The sequence below is a fragment of the Eumetopias jubatus genome, unplaced genomic scaffold (assembly GCF_037043125.1).
Source record: "Eumetopias jubatus isolate StellerSeaLion01/CBP00866 unplaced genomic scaffold, mEumJub1_p1.0 scaffold_2, whole genome shotgun sequence".
NCBI classification, from domain to species: Eukaryota; Metazoa; Chordata; class Mammalia; order Carnivora; family Otariidae; genus Eumetopias; species Eumetopias jubatus.
Window position 1 is genome coordinate 147,541,196 of NW_028274808.1, and position 22,935 is coordinate 147,564,130.

At 38.5% G+C, this 22,935-nt stretch overlaps 1 protein-coding gene and 1 non-coding gene across 2 annotated transcripts in view; both read left to right on the plus strand.

Annotated features, from left to right (window-relative positions):
• Positions 1 to 299: 299 nt before the first annotated feature.
• LOC114206887 (U6 spliceosomal RNA) lies at positions 300 to 402 on the plus strand. The gene has a single exon (XR_015767812.1). It is a non-coding gene; the product is annotated as a U6 spliceosomal RNA (small nuclear RNA).
• A 2,757-nt stretch (positions 403 to 3,159) lies between these two features.
• LOC114206698 (transmembrane protease serine 11E-like) overlaps positions 3,160 to 22,935 on the plus strand; it is a 65,080-nt gene continuing 45,304 nt past the window's right edge. Inside the window, exon 1 of the mRNA XM_028100573.1 lies at positions 3,160 to 3,389. Coding sequence (XP_027956374.1) covers positions 3,160 to 3,389 — 230 coding nt within the window. The remainder of the gene's footprint in view (positions 3,390 to 22,935) is intronic.

Here is a 22,935-nt window from a genome sequence, read left to right on the forward strand (position 1 = left end):
AGAATATATAGATGGTAATTGCTGAGAAATATTTGAAGAAGAGAATTAGAACAGAGAACTAGTATTGCCAGAAATTTAAAAATAATAATTATGCAATAATTAAAACAGCACACACTGTTTTAAGAAAAAAATCAACTCTGTTCAGTGTAAAGGTACTATTAAAATGATGTGAAAATCTATTTTTCTCAAAGAACATATTAGTTTATTAATTTGGGATTTGATGATTTTTCAGATCTAAGGAATGTCAAAATAATAACTGAAAAAATACAACACCCCAAATAAAAGTCCAAACAAGCCTACTGCTTGTTTCTGCAGCATATATACAAACATTAGATCCATGCAGAGATTAACATGAGCCCTGCCAAGGATGACACACAAATTTGTGAAGCATTCCTTACTTTTCAGTTATGCGAGATGATTTTTATACCTCAATAAAGCTGGAAAAAAAAAAACAAAAAAACTCCAAGCCTAAATTTTCTCATAACAAGGCTTGCCCTTCATGAATTGTGACAGTGAAATAATCCTTTTGACATGGTGCAGTTACTTGGCTATAAACATAGGTGTCATGACAGATGTTGGCTGCAGAGACTCCTTAGCTGATGAGCGAACACTTTGGAGTTTTGTTTATGTGGGTGTGGTGCTTTGTGCATGCTCCACACTCCTGCCTCCTTGCAAGGTGAATCTGCTGCAGAGCACTGTCTTTCCTCTTAACCTATCCTTCTACTTTTGAACTGCAGTTGGGTTGGGTTATTATGGGCTGTGTCTTCTTCCTTGTCATGCTGGGATTCAGATAAGCAGGAACCTCTCCCTGGAATTATGAGGATGTTCACAAGGGTCTCCAGGTGGAAAGCATTTGGCCTTGACATGGTGTAGAAAAGAAAGGAGAGCTTGGAAAGACAATAATCAAGGAGTTTTAAAAATAGGAGGAAGGGGGCACCTAGGTGGCTCAGTTGGTTAAACCACTGCCTTCGGCTCAGGTCATGATCCTGGAGTCCCGGGATCAAGTCCCGCCTCAGGTTCCCTGCTCAGCAAGGAGTCTGCTTCTCCCTCTGACCGCCCCCCCCATGCTCTCTCTCTCTCTCTCTCTCTCTCTCTCTCAAATAAATAAATCTTAAAAGAAAAATAGGAGGAAGGGTTTTCTTTCAATCTTCTATTATTCAACCAAAAATCTATAAACATATATGTGGTTGTCAGGATGAGGAACTCAATATCAGAAATGGAAAACTAAAGGTTAGCTATGAACCCCGAGGTTGAAGGGACTTATATGCTAACCCTTTTTGCCTCAGTGACATTTACAGAAGTACAGGAAATGTATTTCCTTCTAAGAAAAGCAAGCATGGCAAGATCCCAACTTTTCTATAGGAATCTGTCGATTCTATTTTTCTACTCCTAATTGCCCTGGATTCTTAAATGACATCTGACTTCTGAACTCTCCAAGTTGTAGTCTGGATGACGTACTCTCATGTCTCCACCGAAGATGCAGTATTGCTTCAGTGAAAAATCATGCCTTACTTGTAGCACTCAAATGGTATAAGTTAAGGCTTTTTTTCTCCCCAATGAGGGATGTTAATATAGAGAAAATCTGCCACTCTGATTTGCAAAATTTATAGAAACTCCAACTTTCAAGTGCTAGTTTATGAGGAATGGCTTCTGTTTATTTTTCATCTTTGCATTTTCTATGGTACCTTGTAGCATAAAGTCTTATGCATATAATTTTTCAATAGTAGAGCAATAAATACAAACAATAAATATTGAACTGAGGGGTCTAATCAAAGGAAAAGTTTTCATTAATTTCAAGACCAGGAGGCAAAAAAAAAGAGAAACATGTTACAAACCTTACTGATTATTTCTTCCTTACATTTACCATTGGCCATAATTTAGTAGAAAGATCCCTCCCAAATGTCTCAGCTTTCTTTTCTAGGAGGACTGTATACAGGCATTATAGAAAGTAGATACTCTCTTTTGCCTTGAAATATTTATCCTTTTGCAATGTGAGAGTTGAAGTTCAAGTCTCTCAGATTCAGACTTACCAGCAGTGTTTCCAGAAATAAGTAACATTTTTCCTTCATTATTGGATACTTATGTATCTATTAGGTATGGTTCTTCACTGCACACTCCTTGAACTTTTTTTTTTTTTTTTTGAGAGAGACAGAAAGGTGGGGGAGGGACAGAGGAAAAGGGAGAGAGAGAATCTGAAGCACGGAGCCCGACGCAGGGTTTGATCTCACAACCCTCAGATCATGACCTGAGCCGAAATCCAGAGTTGGACTCAACCAACTGAGCCACCCAGGCACCCCTTGAACTTTTTAATACTAGCAGATTAATTTGAAATAATCCCATCAGAAGACTGAACTAAACTCGGGAAGTCATGATTTAGTATTAAAGGATGGCAACCAGGAGTAATGACTGTGTCTTTAATAATGAGCCTGTAAGACCACACAGTGTGAAGAATGAAACCCAGGTGATGGCCAGTGGGGAGGAGGAGGGCAGGGTAAAAGGAACTAAGGAAAGGAGGAAATCTGTTTGCAAACTGACACCATGGACCCTGAACTACAGCCCAAAATATATCGATATCTATGAACACTGGGGGGTCTAGAGTGGAAATTAAAGACATAGGTACAGTTTGACAGGCCTACTCTGATTTCTAGCTCTGGAGTTTTCTCTAGTTTCCACTCAATTCCCACCCTCCTTAAGGTCCTTTGTACCTACCACTGTCTTTCTCTCCATAAAGGCAATAGTTTCTCTGACACTCCTTTCCAGAAACTGGGGTCTTGCCCTCAGAGCTAGAGTTCACACTAGCTGAAAATTCACTGATAATCAATGCTGCCTGGATGTCTGTGTATTGCCCTACTGGAACACTGCCTTCCTGCCATGTCCTATCCACCTTCTGTTACATTTTTCTCACCTGGGATTTGATTGTTTCTTTGTCACTATTCTTTCCATGTAGTGTGTTCTACTTTGCTTCTCTGAGCAGACTCTCATGCAATGCCAGATCTGACCTTACGCGCCTTTAGGAAGGGCTGGTGCTGGACCTGTGTTTTGGACTGTCCCCCTGGTTAAAAACAATCCTGGCTCTCATTCATCTGTTCATTCATCAAACGTCATTCATATTCCTACTGTGTGTAGGTACTTGAGATATAATGACAGAAATAACCATGGATGGACACGGGAACTCTCACATACTGTCATGGGAGTGTAAACCTGTTTGGAGAGTTTGCAGGGTCTCGCCTTGCCTGTGGCTGGGAGCTCTGCTACAGCCAGGTTCTTCCCTGCAGCCTTCCCATCCTGCTGGCTGACGGGATGTTTGCTACCTTTGCTGCTATTGATGTTTATCAGCCTGCCATTCTGCCTCTAACTACCACGGGCATTGCCTGCCCAGCTCCTGAGTGGTGACACTGTTTTGGTGATTCTCCATAAGATGTGTGAGACCCTGCTAGGACCTTTGCAAGCTCTGGGAGGCATAGGAATTACAAACTTGAATGTCAACAGAGGTTTGGCTGGTAATGGGGAAGTGTGAAGGCTAAATGCTGTAAGAAAAGTGGCCATGACATTTGGCTTGAATGTCACCCAATAAGAGACAACGTGAGAGTGGTGGTGAACTGGCTAGCACATGCTCCATTGAAAGAGAGAAGCTGCTGGGAACAAAGTTGACCTGTGGGAACAAAGACCTAGGTTTGCCAGACCTGATTTTGCAAGAGGTCTGAAGTTAATATTCTTAAGCGGAACTTTACTTCTGAGCAGTGTGGCACCTGATTCTTTCATTTTTTAAATGATATTGCCATGGCCAAACCAAACATTTCTGGGGGCCTCAATGGGACTGTGGGCTACTAGTTTCTATCTTTGACTAACAGCTACTATTACAAGTAGCTACTCTTAGAACCCATAGCCCAACTATACTTCCAAGTCCCTGCATAGCAACCATAAGACTTCTACATAGCACGAGCCAACACACACACACACATGCACACACACACACAGTGCATGTGAGGGAGAAGCCCATGCTTATCAGGGGAAAACCCACATCCTTTCCACTAATGGACTCTGGCTCAACCAACTACTTAAAACAGTCACATGCTTTTCCCAAGCCCATCTCAAATAACACTTTATAGGAAAGAGTTACATTATAGTTCAGATGCCACTGCATCAAATTCAATAGTTTGCTTTTAGTCTTGCCTTCAGGATGAGGCAAGGAGAAGTTCCATCTGCACATATAATACAATTTCATCTCTTACCCTCCTGGGAGCAAATTCTTGAATAAAGATTATAAACCCAGCGTCCAGGAATGAAATAGTAATTTTAGGTAGAGAGCAGACCAAATCCATATTTAAGAGAACCTGTCTTCAGCTCTGTGGATACAGCCTTGCTAGTAAATCAAATTGCTATGACTGAGTAGAACACTCCAGCCCAATGTCAGGCCTCTCTGCCTGGGGACTTCTTCCCTATATTCGGGACTCTCCTCAAGAATAATGGAGAGCTACTTGTGCACAAGTGTAAAAGGCCTACTTCATTTCCACACCATGCAGGAAAACTGTATGTCACTTTCTCCTTGGAAACTTCTCCTGCTTCAAAATTTAAAGTTCACTTTCCACTAGCTAGATGGTTCAGGAACCCCAATTGAAGGCAAAGCAAATTTAAAGGAAGAACAATTCAGCCACAGAAGCTGAAACAAGCAGCGTCCCAAGGTCCATTATCAGTAGTAAGAAACAGCATCCCACTGGGAGAGGGTAAGAGGCCACCTCTAGTTTTTGGGTAACCCAGCAGATAGATATCCATTGTGGAGAAGATGCATCAGCCACACTGGAATTATCTAACTAATGTCTATTCTGATTGTATGCTCACTAGAGAATATTCTGATAATTTGATTTTCCCAGTAGACTTGCCTACCAGAAAAGAATGTGCTGGTGAGGCCAAACCGAAAATGATGGTCCACTTAGCTAGACTGACAGCATTTCTCATTGCAAATTAACATACAAATTTTCTGGTTTGTATGCTTTGGTGACACAAATATATAACTACATGCTATAAACACATTGGGAGTGCTTTGTGTATTTTACATCCTCAAATATTTGGTAACTTGACTTTAAATAGGCATTCACAGATAGCAACATGGTAAATTAAAATATCACCTGGTGCATTCAACTCATTTTTAACTTTTCTTTATTCGTGGACTGGAAAAATGAATTTTTATTTTTACTTCTCAAATTATTTTTCAGGGTTAAATGAATTTACATTTCTTTATCAGCAGAATTTGCCCTGCTGTTAAGAGGAAGAAATGGAGAAAACTCCCATCTATGGATAGTCTACTTATTGTTTGGGGGTTCTTAAATATATTATGTCATTTTTTTTGCACAATAACCCTGAGGTAAAAAGGGTATTCTCCTCATTTATAAAAATAGGTTTAAGCATGTTTAGTAAGACTGACCGTGGGTCACACAATTAGTAAATTGCAGGATTAAGATTTAAATTTAAAGAGGCTAGAGGACTCTTCTATTTCTTCTGATTCATTATGGACTCATTGTAGCCTCAAGCTCTAACATAACATATAATCTCGTATGTTTTTTTTTTTAAGATTTTATTTATTTATTTGAGAGACAGAATGAAAGAGAGAGAGCACAAGATGGGGGAGGGTCAGAGGGAGCAGCAGACTCCCTGCCGAGCAGGGAGCCCGATGGGGGACTCAATCCTGGGACTCCAGGATCATGACCTGAGCTGAAGGCAGTCGCTTAACCAACTGAGCCACCCAGGCGCCCTATAATCTCGTATGTTACTAAAAGTCTTAATTTGCCCTAACCGAGGCTTAAGTGGTATTTGGATGAGCCAGATTGGGATAGGCCATGATTCAAGTCTGGTAGACATGTACGGTTGTAGAAGGATGGGCTTTAGAGATAGAGGAATCAGGGCAAAGACACAAGGCGCCACACAAATGTAAAACCTACATTCTTAGTGACGTAGTGGCGAGGTATAGGACGATGAGTAGAAAGTAAGTGTGTTACAAAGGAACAAACTGAGCGTAGTTCCAAAGAATAGATTTCGTTGAAGAGAAACTAACAATTGCATTCATCAATAGTAGGCAATCGGCAGGGGGCCTAAGGGCAGGATCATCTGCATATTATATCTGAAATATGTTTAAAGCTTATTTTGATACTTAACCTTAAGCTAAATTCATTCAGAACTAGAAAAGGAGGCCATCAAATTCCCAGTTACTGTTTTCTCTGAAAATGATTTCGTTTATTTGATAATTTGACTAGGTAGAGAGCTTCAGGTTCAAAGGCTTTTCACTCAATATTTTGTTCACGTGTTTCATTGTAAGCAGTATGCCAGTGAAAAGTCAGTTTTTACTGTCTGTAAGGAATCCATCTTTTCTCTCAAGTGGCCTCAGGATTCTCTTCTTTAACTTGATATTCTAAGATTTCACCATCTCTTCTCTGTGTTTTTATTTTGCATGGCCCTTGCTGACCCTTTGTGAGGTTTCATGTCTTTGTGCAGTTCTGGAAAATTCTAGGCAATTATCCCCTGAAATATGTCTTCTACTCCTTCCTGTCTAAATCTAATGAAGGATGTCGTGCCTGGCAGAGTAACTTAATGACTGGTCTGGGTTTGAGTGTTCCCCATTCCTCTTACTGCCACTAACCCTCACCGACATTGTTGTCCTATTTCTCTGCAATAAGTGCCCATATTCATCTTTCTTGCCTGGAGGTAGATAAGGCTATTTGTCTTGCAAGAGCGGGAGGAAGGAGATATGCAAGGTTTGTCCTGCCTGGCTTCTCCCTTTGTGGTACTCTAACTAATCATCCTGCCAATTGCTTCTGGGTCTAGCTCCTCTCCGGGATTTCATCATCTCTAGGCATGGAGCATTAGTGTTGCCAGTCTTACCTCCTAGGTCAGAACTTTCCCAAGGGAATCTGTGACCTCTCTCATACCTGTTTGTATTTTTCAAAGGTCAGTGACTCTTTTTGTAGTTCTATAAGTTCTTGTTTTTCTGTTGGTGGTGGTTATAAATTTTATTTTATTATTTTTGACTATAGTTGACACACAATGTTACAATAATTTCAGGTATATATATGACTTAGTGACTTGACAAGTTTATACATTATGCTATGTTCACCACAAGTGTAGCTACCATGTTCTGTTATATCATTATTACAATATCATTGATTATATTTCTTATGCTATGCCTTTTATTCTTATGACTTATGTTTGTTTGTTTTTTACTATGGCTGTTTTTATTTTCAAAATACATTTTCCAGGGGCACCTGGGTGGCTCAGTCGGTTGAGCGTCTGCCTTCGGCTTGGGTCATGATCCCCAGGCCCTGGGATCAAGACCTGTGTTGGGCTCCCTGCTCAGCAGGGAGTCTGCTTCTCCCTCTCCCATGGGTTGCTTGTGCTCTCTCTCTCTCTGTCAAATAAATAAATAAAATCTTAAAAAAAAATAAAAAATACATTTTCCTGCATTTCTATGAATTTAGTGTAGGAGGGGAGATTACCTCAAATGTTTGCCATTTTGAAACTGGAAGTCTGCCCTCCACCCTTTTCTCATTAATATGTGTGTTTTATAATATGGTCAAATAATTATCCATGGAATTATCTGAAGAAAAAGCACAACCTTTAAAAAATTAGATAATTTCATTGTTTCATTTTTATTCCTTACAAATTTACCTCAGTCCTTATTCCCCATCTCTGTTCATTTTCCCCCAAAACATACACATGCATATCATACACTTAGCATAAGCATATATATATTACAGGTAGATTTAACTGTAGTTTGAAAATATAATTCCTTTTTTTCTTAAAGATTTTATTTATTTATTTATTTGAGAGAGCTAGAATGAGAGAGAGAGAGAGAGAGCACATGGGGGGGGAGGGTCAGAGGGAGCCTGATGCGGGACTCGATCCCGGGACTCCAGGATCATGACCTGAGCCAAAGGCAGTCGCTTAACCAACTGAGCCACCCAGGCGCCCCTGAAAATATAATTCTTCATCAAGTAATGATGAAGAAGTAATGAAGGCAAATCAAGAAGGTATGGTTGATATATTAGAACAACTGATTTTTTTTAATTTTATTATGTTAATCACATAACTTAAAATCAAAATGAATGTTTCACCCATCTTGATTCCACTGTCATGACTAATAAGGTTATGTTTTTAAGTTACTTATTTACAACTTGATAATACTATTTCTTTTTTTTTTCCTAATGTCTAAATATTAGGGTTTAGGGGAAGGAATAGTTTTCTTCATGCAAAAGAAGTCCTGAGAAGCAAAGTTTTCCTTGTTTCCAAAAATAGTATTTTGAAAGTTACTAATAGAATGGACTCATTATTAGAATGCTTCTTTTTAACTGTAGTTATTTGGCATAGAGAGTTTAGATCTGTTCAGCTCTGTTGATTTGCTCTTGCATTTGTGAAATTTTTTCTCGGTTCCTGTCCATTCTTAAATATCAAAAGTAAATAAGACATAAACTCTGTATATGCATGTATTTTGAGTTTTTATTAACTGAATCTGTGTTTGACTGGAAGCGGCTTATTTTTTTAAAATAACAATATTCGTACAATGCCTACCCTCATAGCTATTACTCTGCACCGACGTATCTTGCTATAGTACAGCTCTAATTCTTTAACCTCTCAAAGTGATGAAACATGAAAACTTTTATCATCTCACTGACTGTCTTAAATCCTTAAGTATATAATGCCTTAAACAAAATGTCTACTACTGGCAAGAAAAATGAGCTTTTTTTAGGTTTGCTATCAAAAAACTGACAAACAATGTGGAATATGGAGAATACACATAGGGAATTCCAGGAAAAAAATTCTTAGGGACTTGTATTTTTTGTGTCTTGAATATTTTGATAAATAGCCTAAGGAAAGGTCTTCATTTCTCATCTTGGTTTATAGAAGGGACCACTCACTGTTATTATGGCTCCGTGAGCATTTATAGAATGTCTTTGTTTGGTGGGACTTATACCTTTTTCTTACATACAAATCTGAGTTTAATCATGCTTCTCTTTTACTTAGACCTCTTACCCTGATCCCCCATGGTTCTCAGGAATGCTGCCTTGCTGCATCATTGGTCCTTTCTCCATTCTTTTAACTAATTTCATACTTGTTCCTTATCCTCATACCTGATAGAGAGATTTTTTAAAATTTTGACACATTGGTCAGACCTACTTTTGTCCTCAGCATACCCCCAAACCAACTTATGCCTCACAGATTACTGCTGTGCTTCCTCATTGGCTTAGAACAACTGGAAGCCAGAGAATGTAAGAATCCATTAATGGTGTTCCATACAGGTCAGCCTCCCAGGACAGAGACTAGGGTAGAGAAAGGTAGAAGGAGGACAGTGGATTCAGAGGGGAAAATAAATGCACACCATAGGCAGAGTAACTATAATAAAATATCTCATTTAGAGAGAAGAAATGGAAGAAAGTAATCTCTTATATAAGCATCCAAAATTATATATATATATATAATAAAATCCATAAGAAACCTAATTCCATTGCCTAGATACTATAATACTGTACGATTAATTTTCTAGTCTAGTCATAGATAGAAATTAGGTAGACATTTTAAAAATTGTGTTTGACTCTCCAAATACATTCCACCTTATTCTCCATTAAATAGCCGCACTCTGGTTTGGGAAATTGAGCTTAGCTTAATGAGTGAGCCTAACTCGTCTAAAGAGAATCATAGGGAGGGGAGAGGATAAAGTCATAACATTTATCTCCTGGCTCCCTCCTTGCAAGTTTGCCTCTGTGTCCTTCACTGAAGGTCACTGATCTACTCAAGCCAAATCACTCTGTATGACTCTCTCCCTCCTTTGGTAACTTCTGTCCTAGGGGCAATAGCTCAACTGCTACAAAACCCTGCGTTCCTGCATTCTACCTTGTAATTCCCACCCCCACTACTTAGTAAATAGTCCCTTTGTAAACAGTTCCTCCTTGAAGTTAACCTATTTAGTTGTGCCATCTATTTCTTTATGGGACCCTGACTGAAGAATAGTGAAACTCATCCTCTAACCCAAGACTGGGATTTTGAAACTCTCACATTAGAGTCTGACTCAACAGTACTGAAGGAGATTGTACAGAAAGCTTGGACTTGAAGAACACTTACCACAGGACATTGTGAAGGTCTAATAGACATGACTTGGTATAATTTCCCATCTGGGAAGGAGGTGGGTGTTTTTGGTGGCACATGGGTTATCCGTGGTGAGGATATTTTTGGAGCTATAGTACGTCTTTGGATATGTGCTAAGCAATTGGAGAGTACATTGTAGTGAATATCCACTGTGGTTCTATTTTATGCCAATTAATTTTCTATTCATAAAGTATTCTGAATTAGGACCATTGCCAATTCAGCAGCACTATTTTATTAGAACAAAGTATTACAAATAGGACATAAGTTAACCTTTTTTTTTATTTATAACCTGTCTTTATTTATTTCATATGATGAAATAAAAAATAACATGAGTGTTTGAGATTTTGGAGAGCAACCTCAAATTAAAGGCACATAACCAGGGAAGTGGCAGTCAAATTTACTAGAGTATAGTCAGAGTGCAGTGCTTGACTCAATACAGAGTAAGGTAGAATGTGTTTAGAGAGTCAAACACAACTTTTAAAATATCTATCTAATCTCTATCTATGGGTAGACTAGAAAATTAACCCTACAATATTATAGTGTCTGGGGAATGGAATTATACTTCTTTTAGATTTAAAAAAATTATCTATTGCTATCTACAAGTAGTCTTGGAAAGTAATACTACAAAATGGTGGTATCTGGGTGATGGAATTACGTTTTTTGCACATTTTCTTCCTTTTGCTTACCCGCATGTAACATTATTTTATAATTAAGCACACATTGTTTTTGTCTCTTTAAACTTTTAGTATGAAAACTTTCACATAAATAAAAAATAAATAAAGGGAATAGTATAATGAAGCCTCAAGTATCCATTGCCTAGCTTCAACAATGATCAATTTGTGCCAAATCTTGTTTTATACATTTTTTGTAATTGTTTGTAAAAAAAAAAGTTAAGACCTACTCACCTACTTAACATTTTCTCTAATCCATAGAACTCACCTTTATGCAAATCAGTAAAATTAAGCTAAGGACGGCCCAATATTGTTCTTGTAAGTTGTTTAAGATCCTTCTTGAGAGGTGCCTGGGTGGCTCAGTCAGTTGAGTCTGACTCCTAGTTTTGACTCAGGTCATGGTCTTGCGGTCATGGGATTGAACCCCACGTTGAGCCCGCAGAGGAGCCCTACATCAGGTTCCCTTCTCAGCCTGGAGTGTGCATTGGATTCTTTTTCCCTCTCCCTCTGCTTCTACCCCCATTCACACACACTCTCTCTAAAATGGATAAGTAAATAAAATCTTTTTAAAAAATTCCTCTTGAATTGTGCTCAATGTATTTCTTTGAAAGTTTGGTTTTGTTCAGCTTCTTACCCTACCTATGCTTCTCAGAAATTTGTGCTGCAGAGTCCCTAATATCAGGGGGAAAAGCACATGCCTCTAGGGACTTGGGCATACAAATGAAGTGGTTCACTGAAAGCTAGTTATTTTGAAACTCATTTTTATTTTTAAAATACGTGAAAATTTTAATTTCACTCCATGTTTAGTAGAAATAGAATGTTTTAAATTACCCACTATTGAATAAATCTGACATTGTAGGAAGCTGGTCCACGTTGGTTTTATGGCTTCCTGTCCTCCAAGGCACCCTGACAAATACTCCTGTGAACACAAGATCCCCTGCTTGAAAAGCACAGCCTAGGCTTTCTTCTCATTTAAGACTCTGATTCTGCCATTTGATTTTGTTTTCTTGACTTTGAAACTCCATTCTTTTAAAGGACTTTGGCTTAAATTCAGTCCTCTTGTTTTTCTACCACAGACCTCCTCAGTTAGTGTGTCCTACCCTAGGAACTAATCCTCAGTTGCCAGCCCTACTGATCCTTGTCTTGGCCAGGCCTGACCCAGTACCCCACAAGAGGATCTCAGACCCCTAAAACAACAAGCATGCACACATTCATTTATTTAATAGATTTTTACTGAGTGCCAACTATGGGTCTGGCAGTTGGGCAGGCCTTGGCAATACTATGGTTAAAAAGAAGGACATAATCCTGTCTTTAAGGAGCCTACACTGTCATGAGGGACACAAATGTACAGACAATTATAAAAATGGGCTAAGAAATGCAATATTATGTGAAGTACTGTGTCTTACAAAGCACGGAGCAGGGTCCTTGAAGTGGCTCAGGAATGCCTTCCGAGAATGTGATACAGTATAATGACAGGAAAGACAAGGAAGGAGTGGCCTGGTGGTAATTTCTATATTTGAATGAAAACTTAATCCTGTTCAACCATGCAGAATGGTTTCTTAGAAGTAAAGGGAGGGGAGCCTGGGTGGCTGAGACGGTTAAGCGTCTGCCTTCGGCTCAGGTCATGATCCCAGGGACCTGGGATGGAGTCCCACATTGGGCTCCCTGATCAGTGGGGAGCCTGCTTCTCCCTCTCCCTCTGGCTGCCACTCCCCCTGCTGTGCTCTCTCTCTGTGTCAAATAAATAAATAAAATGTTTAAAAAAAAAAAGAAGTAAAGGGATTGTCCCAAAAGCACTCAGTATGGGAACTTATTTCCAGGTTGCTTATTACATTGATCCATCAAGAAGGGACTAGCACAAAAAGTTTGATTACTTAGGGGTGTGGATTAGAAAAAAAAATTGTATTTCTTTCAGACTGAGGTTTTTTGGTGAACATCTTACAAATGTATTGTGTATTCTATTCAAGTCTCAGTACTTTTGCTTATGCTGCTGCTTCTTCCTGGAATGAAATTTCTTTATCGTGGTGAAATCTTTTTTTTTAATAAAGATTTTTATTTATTTATTGAGAGAGAGAGAATGGTAGAAAGAGAGCATGAGAGGGAAGAAGGTCAGAGGGAGAAGCAGACTCCCTGCTGAGCAGGGAGCCTGATGCGGGACTCGATCCCGGGACTCCAGGATCATGACCTGAGCCAAAGGCAGTCGCTTAACCGACTGAGCCACCCAGGCGCCCCATTGTGGTGAGATCTTAATTATTTGTGAGTTCTTGGCCTTCTGTAAAATCTCTGCCAAGCAGAATCAATTACTCCTATTGTCTCTCTTCCCTTAGCTCTTTGTTTCCATACCACTTAAGGAGCATCTACACCTGCCTCTCCTGCTATGACTTCCTGCTAGTGGAAAGCAATGAATCATTCCATCTTCTAACCTCAGAACTCAGTATAACACTTATATACAGTAGATATTTTAACAAATATATGAATTAAATGTATTCAAATTTAATTTTATTTTCATAATAGCTAATTATTTTGATTACCTTATCATTAAAAGTCTATACTATTTCAGTATTCAGAAAATGTAGGTTTATTTTCCCTTTCTTTTTTCTCAATAAAAGAATGAGGTAATGGTGGTTTTTATATTGGCATTTGTTCTGAAATTGTCTTGATTAGGTGAGTATGATATGAGACTCATTTCCTATTGAGTAATTCAGTAACCAACACACCCAATCAATGGTGAACTCCTTTAAGGTGGAGAGAGAGAGGCCTCGTCCACACACAGTTGATCAGGGCTGAATAATGGAACTGAGTAAGAAAAGTGATGAAGAAAGGCCTGTACCTACCCTTTCCGTGCCCTTCTATGGATATATAGTCCTGTACCTCAAGTTACTTAAACAAAAGACTGTTTGATATCTATTTTCTTTTCCAACCTTAGCCCTCCTTTCTCTTTCATTTCACGTATATATCGGGCACAAAAATGTTATAAGGTGACTCGTGACATTGGATATTCTCCTTAAATATTTTCAGACCATGAAGAAATGGCACATCCATTCTGACAGCCTGTTTGGGGGTTCCATTTTTAATAATTTATATCCCACACTTCCAGATATTCCACACATAGGGCAGGATCTCATTATCACTTGTGTATTTTATTTTAACTTTATTAGGCCCAAACAAAGATTCACCAATAGGTAGAAAAACATATTACTGTAGTATATTGGATTTGGGTTGGTAACAGGAAATTGTGGCTTCCAGAGATCAAAATAGCCTTGTTTGTGATGTTAGGGGGAAACCAAAAGTGTTGTTCACTTAGGTCCGGTTTTAAACAAGCAGAACAACATATTTTACAATAATATTTCTGGTCATTCTATAAATGCTTTTGGGTGAGTCTGCTGTTCTAGGCGTTATGCTAGATGTTTTGAGGAATAAAAGATGAATAAAAACAAAGTTATTTCCTTAAAAGAGAAGTTAGCCTTTTCCATCATTATAATTAAAATAATTTTGTAATTTCCAAACAGAGACATACGCGCCAAACACAACTTGGTAGAACTTATTTAAATAGTCGTTGTTAGGTTCTGCAGTTCAATTTCTTTTTTTTTTTAAGATTTTATTTATTTATTTTTCAGAGAGAGAGAGAAAGCACACAAACAGAGGGAGTAGCAGGCAGAAGGAGAAGCTGGTTCGCCACTGAGCAAGGAGCCTTAATGCAGAACTGGATCCCAGGACCCTAGGATCACGACCTGAGCTGGAGGCAGACGCTTAACCGACTGAAACACCCAGGTGTCCCTCTGCAGTTCAATTTCAATTAATTTAGCACCACTTAAGCTCATTTAACTTGGTAACTTCTGGTATTAGATGTCTTTTAGGGGAGGGTATGTGTTGTAATGAGCACTAGGTATTATATAAGACTGACAGATCACAGACTTCTACCCCTGAAACAAATAATACATTATATATTAGTTAATTGAATTTAAATTTAAAATGTTAAAAAAGATGTCTTTTACATTATCATCCACCAAATCATTAATATTGTTAAATATTCAGTCCTATCTCTTTTTTTTAGAATGAGACATTTCATAAAAATACAGGTAGGTAAGTTTTAAAAAGAAACCAACTATGACATTGTATTTTTGACTGGATGTTGAGTAGTGAGTGCCTTTTCTCAGACAATTGAGATAATTTACATATATTCTCCTTCTGGTTAGCCTTATAGATTCAAGAAAGCCAGTCTTTCAGGTCTTTAGTTTAATGATTTATCAAGAATACTTTAATGCTGGGATGCCTGGGTGGCTCAGTCATTAAGCATCTGCCTTCAGCTCAGGTCATGACCTGGGATCGAGTCCCACATCGGACTCCTTGCTCAGTGGGACCTTGCTTCTCCCTCTGCCTGCCCCTACCCCTGCTTGTGTTCTCTCTCTCTCTTTCTGACAAATAAATACATAAAATATTTTAAAAAAAGAATATTTTAATGCTGGAAAACCACCAACCTAGAAGTTAAAAATGCACTACTAAATTATGGTAGTTAACCACCCAGCCTATAACCTAGTACTAGACAGATTGGGCTCAAATTCCAGCTCAGACACTTACCAGTATGTCACCTAGGTTGAGTTACATAATTCTTGGCAAAAAAAAAAAAAAAACAGGGGCGCCTGGGTGGCTCAGTTGTTGGGCATCTGCCTTCGGCTCGGGTCATGATCCCAGGGTCCTGGGATTGAGCCCCACTTCGGGCTCCCTGCTCTGCGGGAGGCCTGCTTCTTCCTCCCCCACTCCCCCTGCTTGTGTTCCCTCTCTCGCTGTGTCTCTCTCTGTCAAATAAATAAAATCTTTAAAAACAAAAGAAAACAAAACAACAGCAACAACAATAACAAAAAAAAGGAACTATATCAAACTAAAAACCTTCTACAAAGCAAAGGAAATCATCAATAGAGTCAAATAGCAACTTATGAAATAGGAGAAAATATTTGTAAACCACTTATCTGATATAGGGTTAATCTTCAAAATATATAAAGAACTCCTATAACTCAAGCAAAAACACTAATAACCTGATTTTTTAAAATGGGCTAAGAATTTGAATAGACATTTCTCCAAAGAAGATATACGGATGACAAAAAAAAAAAAAAAAAAACCACAAAACAAAACTCTATATCACTAACTATCAGGGAAATGCAAATCAAAACCAGAATGAGATATCACTTCACACATGTCAGGATGGCTATTATTTAAAAAAAGAAAAAACATTGTTAAAATGTCTATGCTACCCAAAGCAATCTGCACATTTAATGCAATCCCTATCAAAATACCACCAGCATTTTGCACAGAGCTAGAACAAATAATCCTAAAATTTGTACAGAACCACAAAAGACCCTGGATAGCCAAAGCAATTTTGAAAAAGAAAAACAAAACTGGAAACATCACGATTCTGGATTTCAAGCTATATTACCAAGTGGTAGTGATCAAGACAGTATGGTACTGGCACAAAAACAGACACGTGGATCAGTGGAACAGAATAGAGAACCCAGAAATAGACTCACAGCTATATGGTCAACTAATCTCTGACAAAGTAGGAAAGAATATCCAATGGAAAAAAGAGTCTCCAACAAATGGTGTTGGGAAACTGGACAGCCACATGCAGAAGAATGAAACTGGACCACTTTCTCACACCATATACAAAAATAAATTCAAAATGAATGAAAACTAAAAAAAAAAAATGAATGAAAACCTAAATGAGAAGAAACCATCACAATTCTAGAAGAGAACACAGACAGAAACCTCTTTGACCTTGGCCATAGCAACTTCTTACTAGAAACATTACCGCAGGGAAGGGAAACAAAAGCAAAAATGAACTGTTAGGACTTCATCAAGATAAAAATCTTCTACATAGCAAAAGAAACAATCAACAAAACTAAAAGGCAGACTGTGGAATGGGAGAAGATATTTGCAGACGACATATCTGATAAAGGTTTGGTATTCAAAATCTACAAAGAACTTATCAAACTCAACACCCAAAAAAACAAATAACCCAGTTAAGAAATGGGCAGAAGACATGAATAGACACATTTCCGCAAAAGACATCCAGATAACTAACAGACACAGGAAAAGATGCTCAACAGCACTCATCATCAGAGAAATACACATCAAAACCACAGTGAGATACCATCTCACACCTATCAGGATGGCTAAAATTAACAACACAAGAAACAACAGGTATTGGTAAGGATGTGGAGAAAAAGGAACCCTCTTGCACTGTTGGTGGGAATGCAAACTGGTGCAGCCACTCTGGAGAACAGTATGAAGGTTCCTCAAAATGTTAAAAACTGAACTACCTTATGATCCAGCAATTGCACTACTAGTTATTTACCCAAAGGATACAAAAATACAAATTCAAAGGGGTACATGCACCCTGATGTTTATAGCAGCATTATCAACAATAGCCAAACTAGGGAGAGCTCAAATGTTCATGGACTGATGGATAGGTAAAGAAGAGGTGGTGTGTGTGTGTGTGTGTGTGTAATATATACATACCTCTCTCTATATATAAGAATATTACTCAACCATGGAAAAGAATGAAATCTTGCCATTTGCAACGACATGGATGGAGCTAGAGTGTATTATGCTAAGTGAAATAAGGCAGTCAGAGAAAGAAAAATACCATATGATCTCACTTACATGTGGAATTTAAGAAAGCAAGCAGATGAGCATATGGGAAGGGGAAGAGAAAAAAAGGAGAGGGAAAAGTCATAGAGACTCTTAATGATAGAGAACAAACTGAGGGTTGATAGAGGGAGGTGGGCAGGGGATGGGCTAGATGGGTGATGGGTATTAAGGAGGGCACTTGTGATGAGCACTGGGTGTTGTATGTAAGTGATGAATCACTGAATTCTACTCCAGAAACCAATATTGCATTATATGTTAACTACCTAAAATTTAAATTAAAAAAAAATATAGTGCCTATAAAAAATAAAATAAATAAAAAATACTCCAGGAAGTATAAAATCTTATGGAAATTACGGACCATAATTACATATATTTGTAAGAAAGTCTTTAGCATATTGAATAGAAGGACTTTTTCTGTTCATAACAGAAAAGAAGAGTTAAGTAACACCCTCCCTATGAGAAACTCTGAAGAGATGTCAAAAATTGGGGCCAGATACTGGCCCCCACAAAGGGTAGGCACACAGTGAGGTGAAATAACTTGTCCTCCTAATAGCACCCAGTGCCTAGCTGTCAATATATATAGAGAGAAAACTAGGGAAGAGTGTGAAAGACAGCAAATTCCCAGAGAGCACAGTGTTCATAGGAAAAGGATATTCCTCTTATCTAGGGAAAAAGAGAGTTTATTTTTTCTCTTCCTGAAGCCAAATGATGGAAGTCCATTGGGAGAATCATGTGTAAAGATCACGTGTCCGTGTGTGTGTGTGTGTAAGAGGAAAGACTGGCCTCTCCTTCCTCAGCTGGATGGATGATAAGCTACTGAACACACAAGTGTACCTGGAGCTGCTATGGCAGAGTCGTTTGGTAAGAGTCTTCTTGGAGAAGTTAAGCACTTGCCTCCTGAAGTTGGGGAGCCAATTGTGAACCAAACAGGGCTGTTCACTTTTAGTCATAGATTTTTGAAGAGGAGCTCACCAGAGTAACTAACACTAACAGAGTAGGAAGGGACTGTAGTCTAGAATTTGTTACTGGCAGGGAATAAATAGCTTACTCTACCCAACCCTGGTATTCTGTGGTTCTTGAAGGTTCAGAAAGTGATCTCAGTGGTTACCATAGCTATATGCAGAGCAGCAGGAAGGAAAGGAAAGAGGCAAGATAGCTTCTAAGTTAAGGAAAACTCCAGCTAGAGAAGGAGTAAGAGTCAGAACTGGTGTCAGAACCCAAAGTGGACATCATTGATTCTCCCTGATGAATTCCTCAATGACCGAGAGAGCTAGGGTAAAGCTGAACACCATCCAAAGAAAACCAAGCACATCACCAGCACAGAGCTCTCAGTAGTAGAATCTATTAACCATAGACAAAACTGGATTGAACCAGAGAAGGACCTGGGACACTGTTGCATACCAAAACATGGCTGACTACATAGATTTCTTACCCCTATCTTCCCTCTCTGACCCCAAAACTAGAATTAAGTAGTGAGGAGAGAGGAGCCAGACCCTCCAACTTCTCTACTCCAAGCAGCCAGAATCACACTTTAACCTTATGTTGAGGGGGAAAAAGAAGGTGATCTTATTTACATCAGATTCACAATTGAAGTTATAAACTAGACAAAAATTCTAATAACTGAAATTAGTAGAAAACTACAATGTGCCAAGATTTTATGAAGGCTTACGAACAGGAGATTCAACACATTATGGTTGGAAGCTTTGATTGAAGTAAAAATAAAAACTATTTTGCATTTATGCTCCTGTTGAGATACATAACACAAGTAGCCAACCAATAAAACATAATACAAACCACACTGGATCTACTAAGGAGTCAAATGCACTAATCTAAAAGCATAATCTCATGGAATTAAAAAAAAATTTAAATATAAAATTTCATCCAGCTCCTCAGTTTTTTAAAAGATTGATTGATTGATTGATTGACTGATTGATTTTAGGGAGAGAGAGAGCAAGAGAGTGGGGGGGCGGGGGGGAAGGCAGGCAGGGAGACAGAATCTCAAGCATGCTCCTTGCCCAGTGTGAAGCCTGATGTAGGGCTTGATCTCACAACCCCAAGATCATGACCTGAGCTGAAATCAAGAGTTGATTGTCTAACCCATTGAGCCACCCATGTGTCCCCAGCTTCTCAGTTTTGATAAAGCATTTATTCTGTCAAATGCCTTTTTGGTTTAACAAAGTAAATGTGATCTTCCCTCAATCAGCAACATATAATACTAACTCCCCAGGCCTTTGTCAAGACTATGAACTCAGACTATTTCCTATTCTATTCATTTAAAAGTCCTCTGAGAGAAGTGGTATTTCAGAAAATTCATCTAGGGAACATGGGTACCTCTAACTAGGTACTTTTAGTTCTTTTTTTTTTAAATTTTATTTTATTATGTTGTGTTAGTCACCATACAATACCTCATTAATTTTTGATGTAGTGAAGCACACTTCATTGTTTTTGTATAACACCCAGTGCTCCATGCAGTATGTGCCCTCTTTAATACCCATCACCGGGCTAACCCCCCCACTCCCCACCCCTCTAAAACCCTCAGTTTGTTTCTCGGAGTCCATTGTCTCTCATGGTTCATCTCCCCCTCTGATTTCCCCCCCTTCATTTTTCCCTTCCTTCCCCTAATGTCCTCCATGCTATTCCTTATGTTCCACAAATAAGTGAAACTGTATGATAATTGACTTTCTCTGCTTGACTTATTTCACTTAGCATAATCTCCTCCAGTCCCATCCATGTTGATGTAAAAGTTGGATATTCATCCTTTCTGATGGCTGAGTAATATTCCATTGTATATATGGACCACATCTTCTTTATCCATTCATCTGTTGAAGGGCATCTTGGCTCTTTCTACAGTTTGGCTATTCCGAACACTGCTGCTATGAACATTGGGGTGCATATGGCCCTTCTTTTCACTACATCTCCGTCTTTGTGGTAAATACCCAGTAGTGCAATTGCTGGGTCATAGGGTAGCTCTATTTTTAAATTTTCTGAGGCACCTCCACACTGTTTTCCAAAGTGGTTGTACCAACTTGCATTCCCACCAACAGCGTAAAAGGGTTTGGATACCACCTTACACCAGTTAGAATGGCAAAAATTGACAAGGCAAGGAACAACAAATGTTGGCAAGGTTGTGGAGAAAGGGAACCCTCTTACACTGTTGGTACTTTGAGTTCTGCTGTGGATCAAGCTAGACAAGTGGAAGTATACATTCTTGATCACATAAACATATCTCCTAAAAAAATCCATCACCAACATTAGCTTCAAAGTTATGCTCTTATAAAAATCGTTATATAAAATTCTCTCCTATTCAAGTAATTTAAGAAAAAAAAGGATTTTGTGAAACTAATGTGACTTTAAAAAAATCATCTGGATAAGCAACTCTTGAACAAAACTGGATTAATAAGATTTCTTGCCTACTTAACTACCTGACAGATTTCTTGTCCCCATCCCCTTACTCAAAAACACTTCAAAAAAACAAGTTAGAGATAAGGATTCTTCCCTGATGCAGTTAAGGGAAAGGGAAGGACCAGAAATTTCTCTGGTGAACAGTTCCTTCTATAGCATTTGTGTTTGACTGCTTTGCTTCAAGTACAGTGCACCCTTTGCAGAGAAAGGCCCGATGTTCAGAGTGGGAGTGGCACTCTCCAAACTGGTTGAAAGTGCAGGAAGTCATCTATTCTCATTTGCCTCTTCCCTCTACCTGTGGCTGCAGCCTAGCAGCAATACCAGGAACCCTACTGAGTGCAATACTGGGTTAAAAGACAAGGCTGGGCTAGCTGATGTAGTTTTCTCCAGTGAAAATGTAGTGGATGAGATGGGCTGAGAAACAACTACAGCATGATGACACTCAATAGAAAAGGCTTACAGGGGCAAAAGGAAGGGTTTCAGAGACAGGTGCCAATAGGTTAGGGAAAAATAAATCACATTTTGGCTAAGAAAGTAAGACAGAGGAAAGGAGAGTCAGTGGATGGCTGGTTCTCCAGCAACATTCTTACATGATCTCTTCCTACTGGATAGAGTCCAAAGGTTAATTATATGGATGTTCTTTGTTTTCTCAGCTTGAAAAAATTAAGGTGCATGAGTACCTTCAAAACAATACATGATAGGAGGAAATGGAGCCACAAATGACAATAGCTGTGTCTACTCTGATAACTCGCTCATTCACTGGTTTAACTTTGGTCAGTCTGGAAAGCACAACCCAATAAACTGACCAATAAAAGGATTGTTTTAGCATTACATACCCTAGGTATAACTTTGAGGGCTTCCATAAATTAATTATATTATTTTGCATAGGCATCCATATATTATCAGGCATAAAGGAACTTGATTCAAACTAGGGGATATTTAAACAATGATAAAAATCATCCATGACTAGCCACACTGGCACTCTCCTTCTTTAGCACACTCATACTTACGGCCATCAGATGCCTCATTGCTATGACGTTGCTATAGGAAGGACTGTGGAATAGTTTGTTGGCTAGTAAAAATATCTGTGGTCAACTTGTTATTTTACTAGTTATGCAATGTAACGTATCTACTGTGGGTTTCCAAGAGACTCAAGTCCACAAATATATTCCTCCTGACTCTGCTTCCACATCGCACGGAAGGACACAGGGAAGACAGACTGCCCTGATCTCAGTCATGAAGAGGAAGATAACTCTTTGAATACATTTTCTTTACACCAGTTTAGGGCAAAAGGATTACAAAATAAAATATATGATTTTAGAAAAAACAGCAATCAAGAAAATAAATATTTGAATGAAAGAAAAACTTCTGCTCTAAAATCCTCTTTTCCCTCTTAGAGATCAATAAACTTAAAAATGATTGACTTTGTTTTTGTGTCCCACAACACTAAGAATAACTGTTAAAGAAATACCTAAATGCATGAAATGCTCCATTTGGTGGATAATTTAGTCTAATGTTTTTTTTTTAAAGATTTTATTTATTTATTTGAGAGAGAGAGAATGAGAGATAGAGAGCATGGAGGGAAGAGGGTCAGAGGGAGAAGCCGACTCCCCGCTGAGCAGGGAGCCCGACGAGGGACTCCAGGATCATGACCTGAGCCAAAGGCAGTCGCCCAACCAAATGAGCCACCCAGGTGTCCTAGTCTAATGTTTGATTCTTCCTTCTTTCTCTATTCTTCAAGTGTCTACTAAAGTATAAGTAATATCATGAAATTTGATAACACACACAAATGCTCTTTGAGTAGCCTGAATGAAGGCCATTAACATAAGAAGGATGTATTTAGGATTGATTATCTTTTGGTTGACATTCACTCATCCTCTATTAGCATATCCTTAATCTCTGGTTTTCTATAATTCTAGCATATATCCACAAGGATTTTAAAAAATCATGAAAGCCCTCTCATTTTCTGCATCTACAACTTTAGGTGTACATAACCTTAAGTATACACAACCATAGGACTGTATAAGGAATTTATTTGAGTTTGGAATCTGGATTTTAGTAAAGAAAAAAGTCATGAGATTCTGTTAAA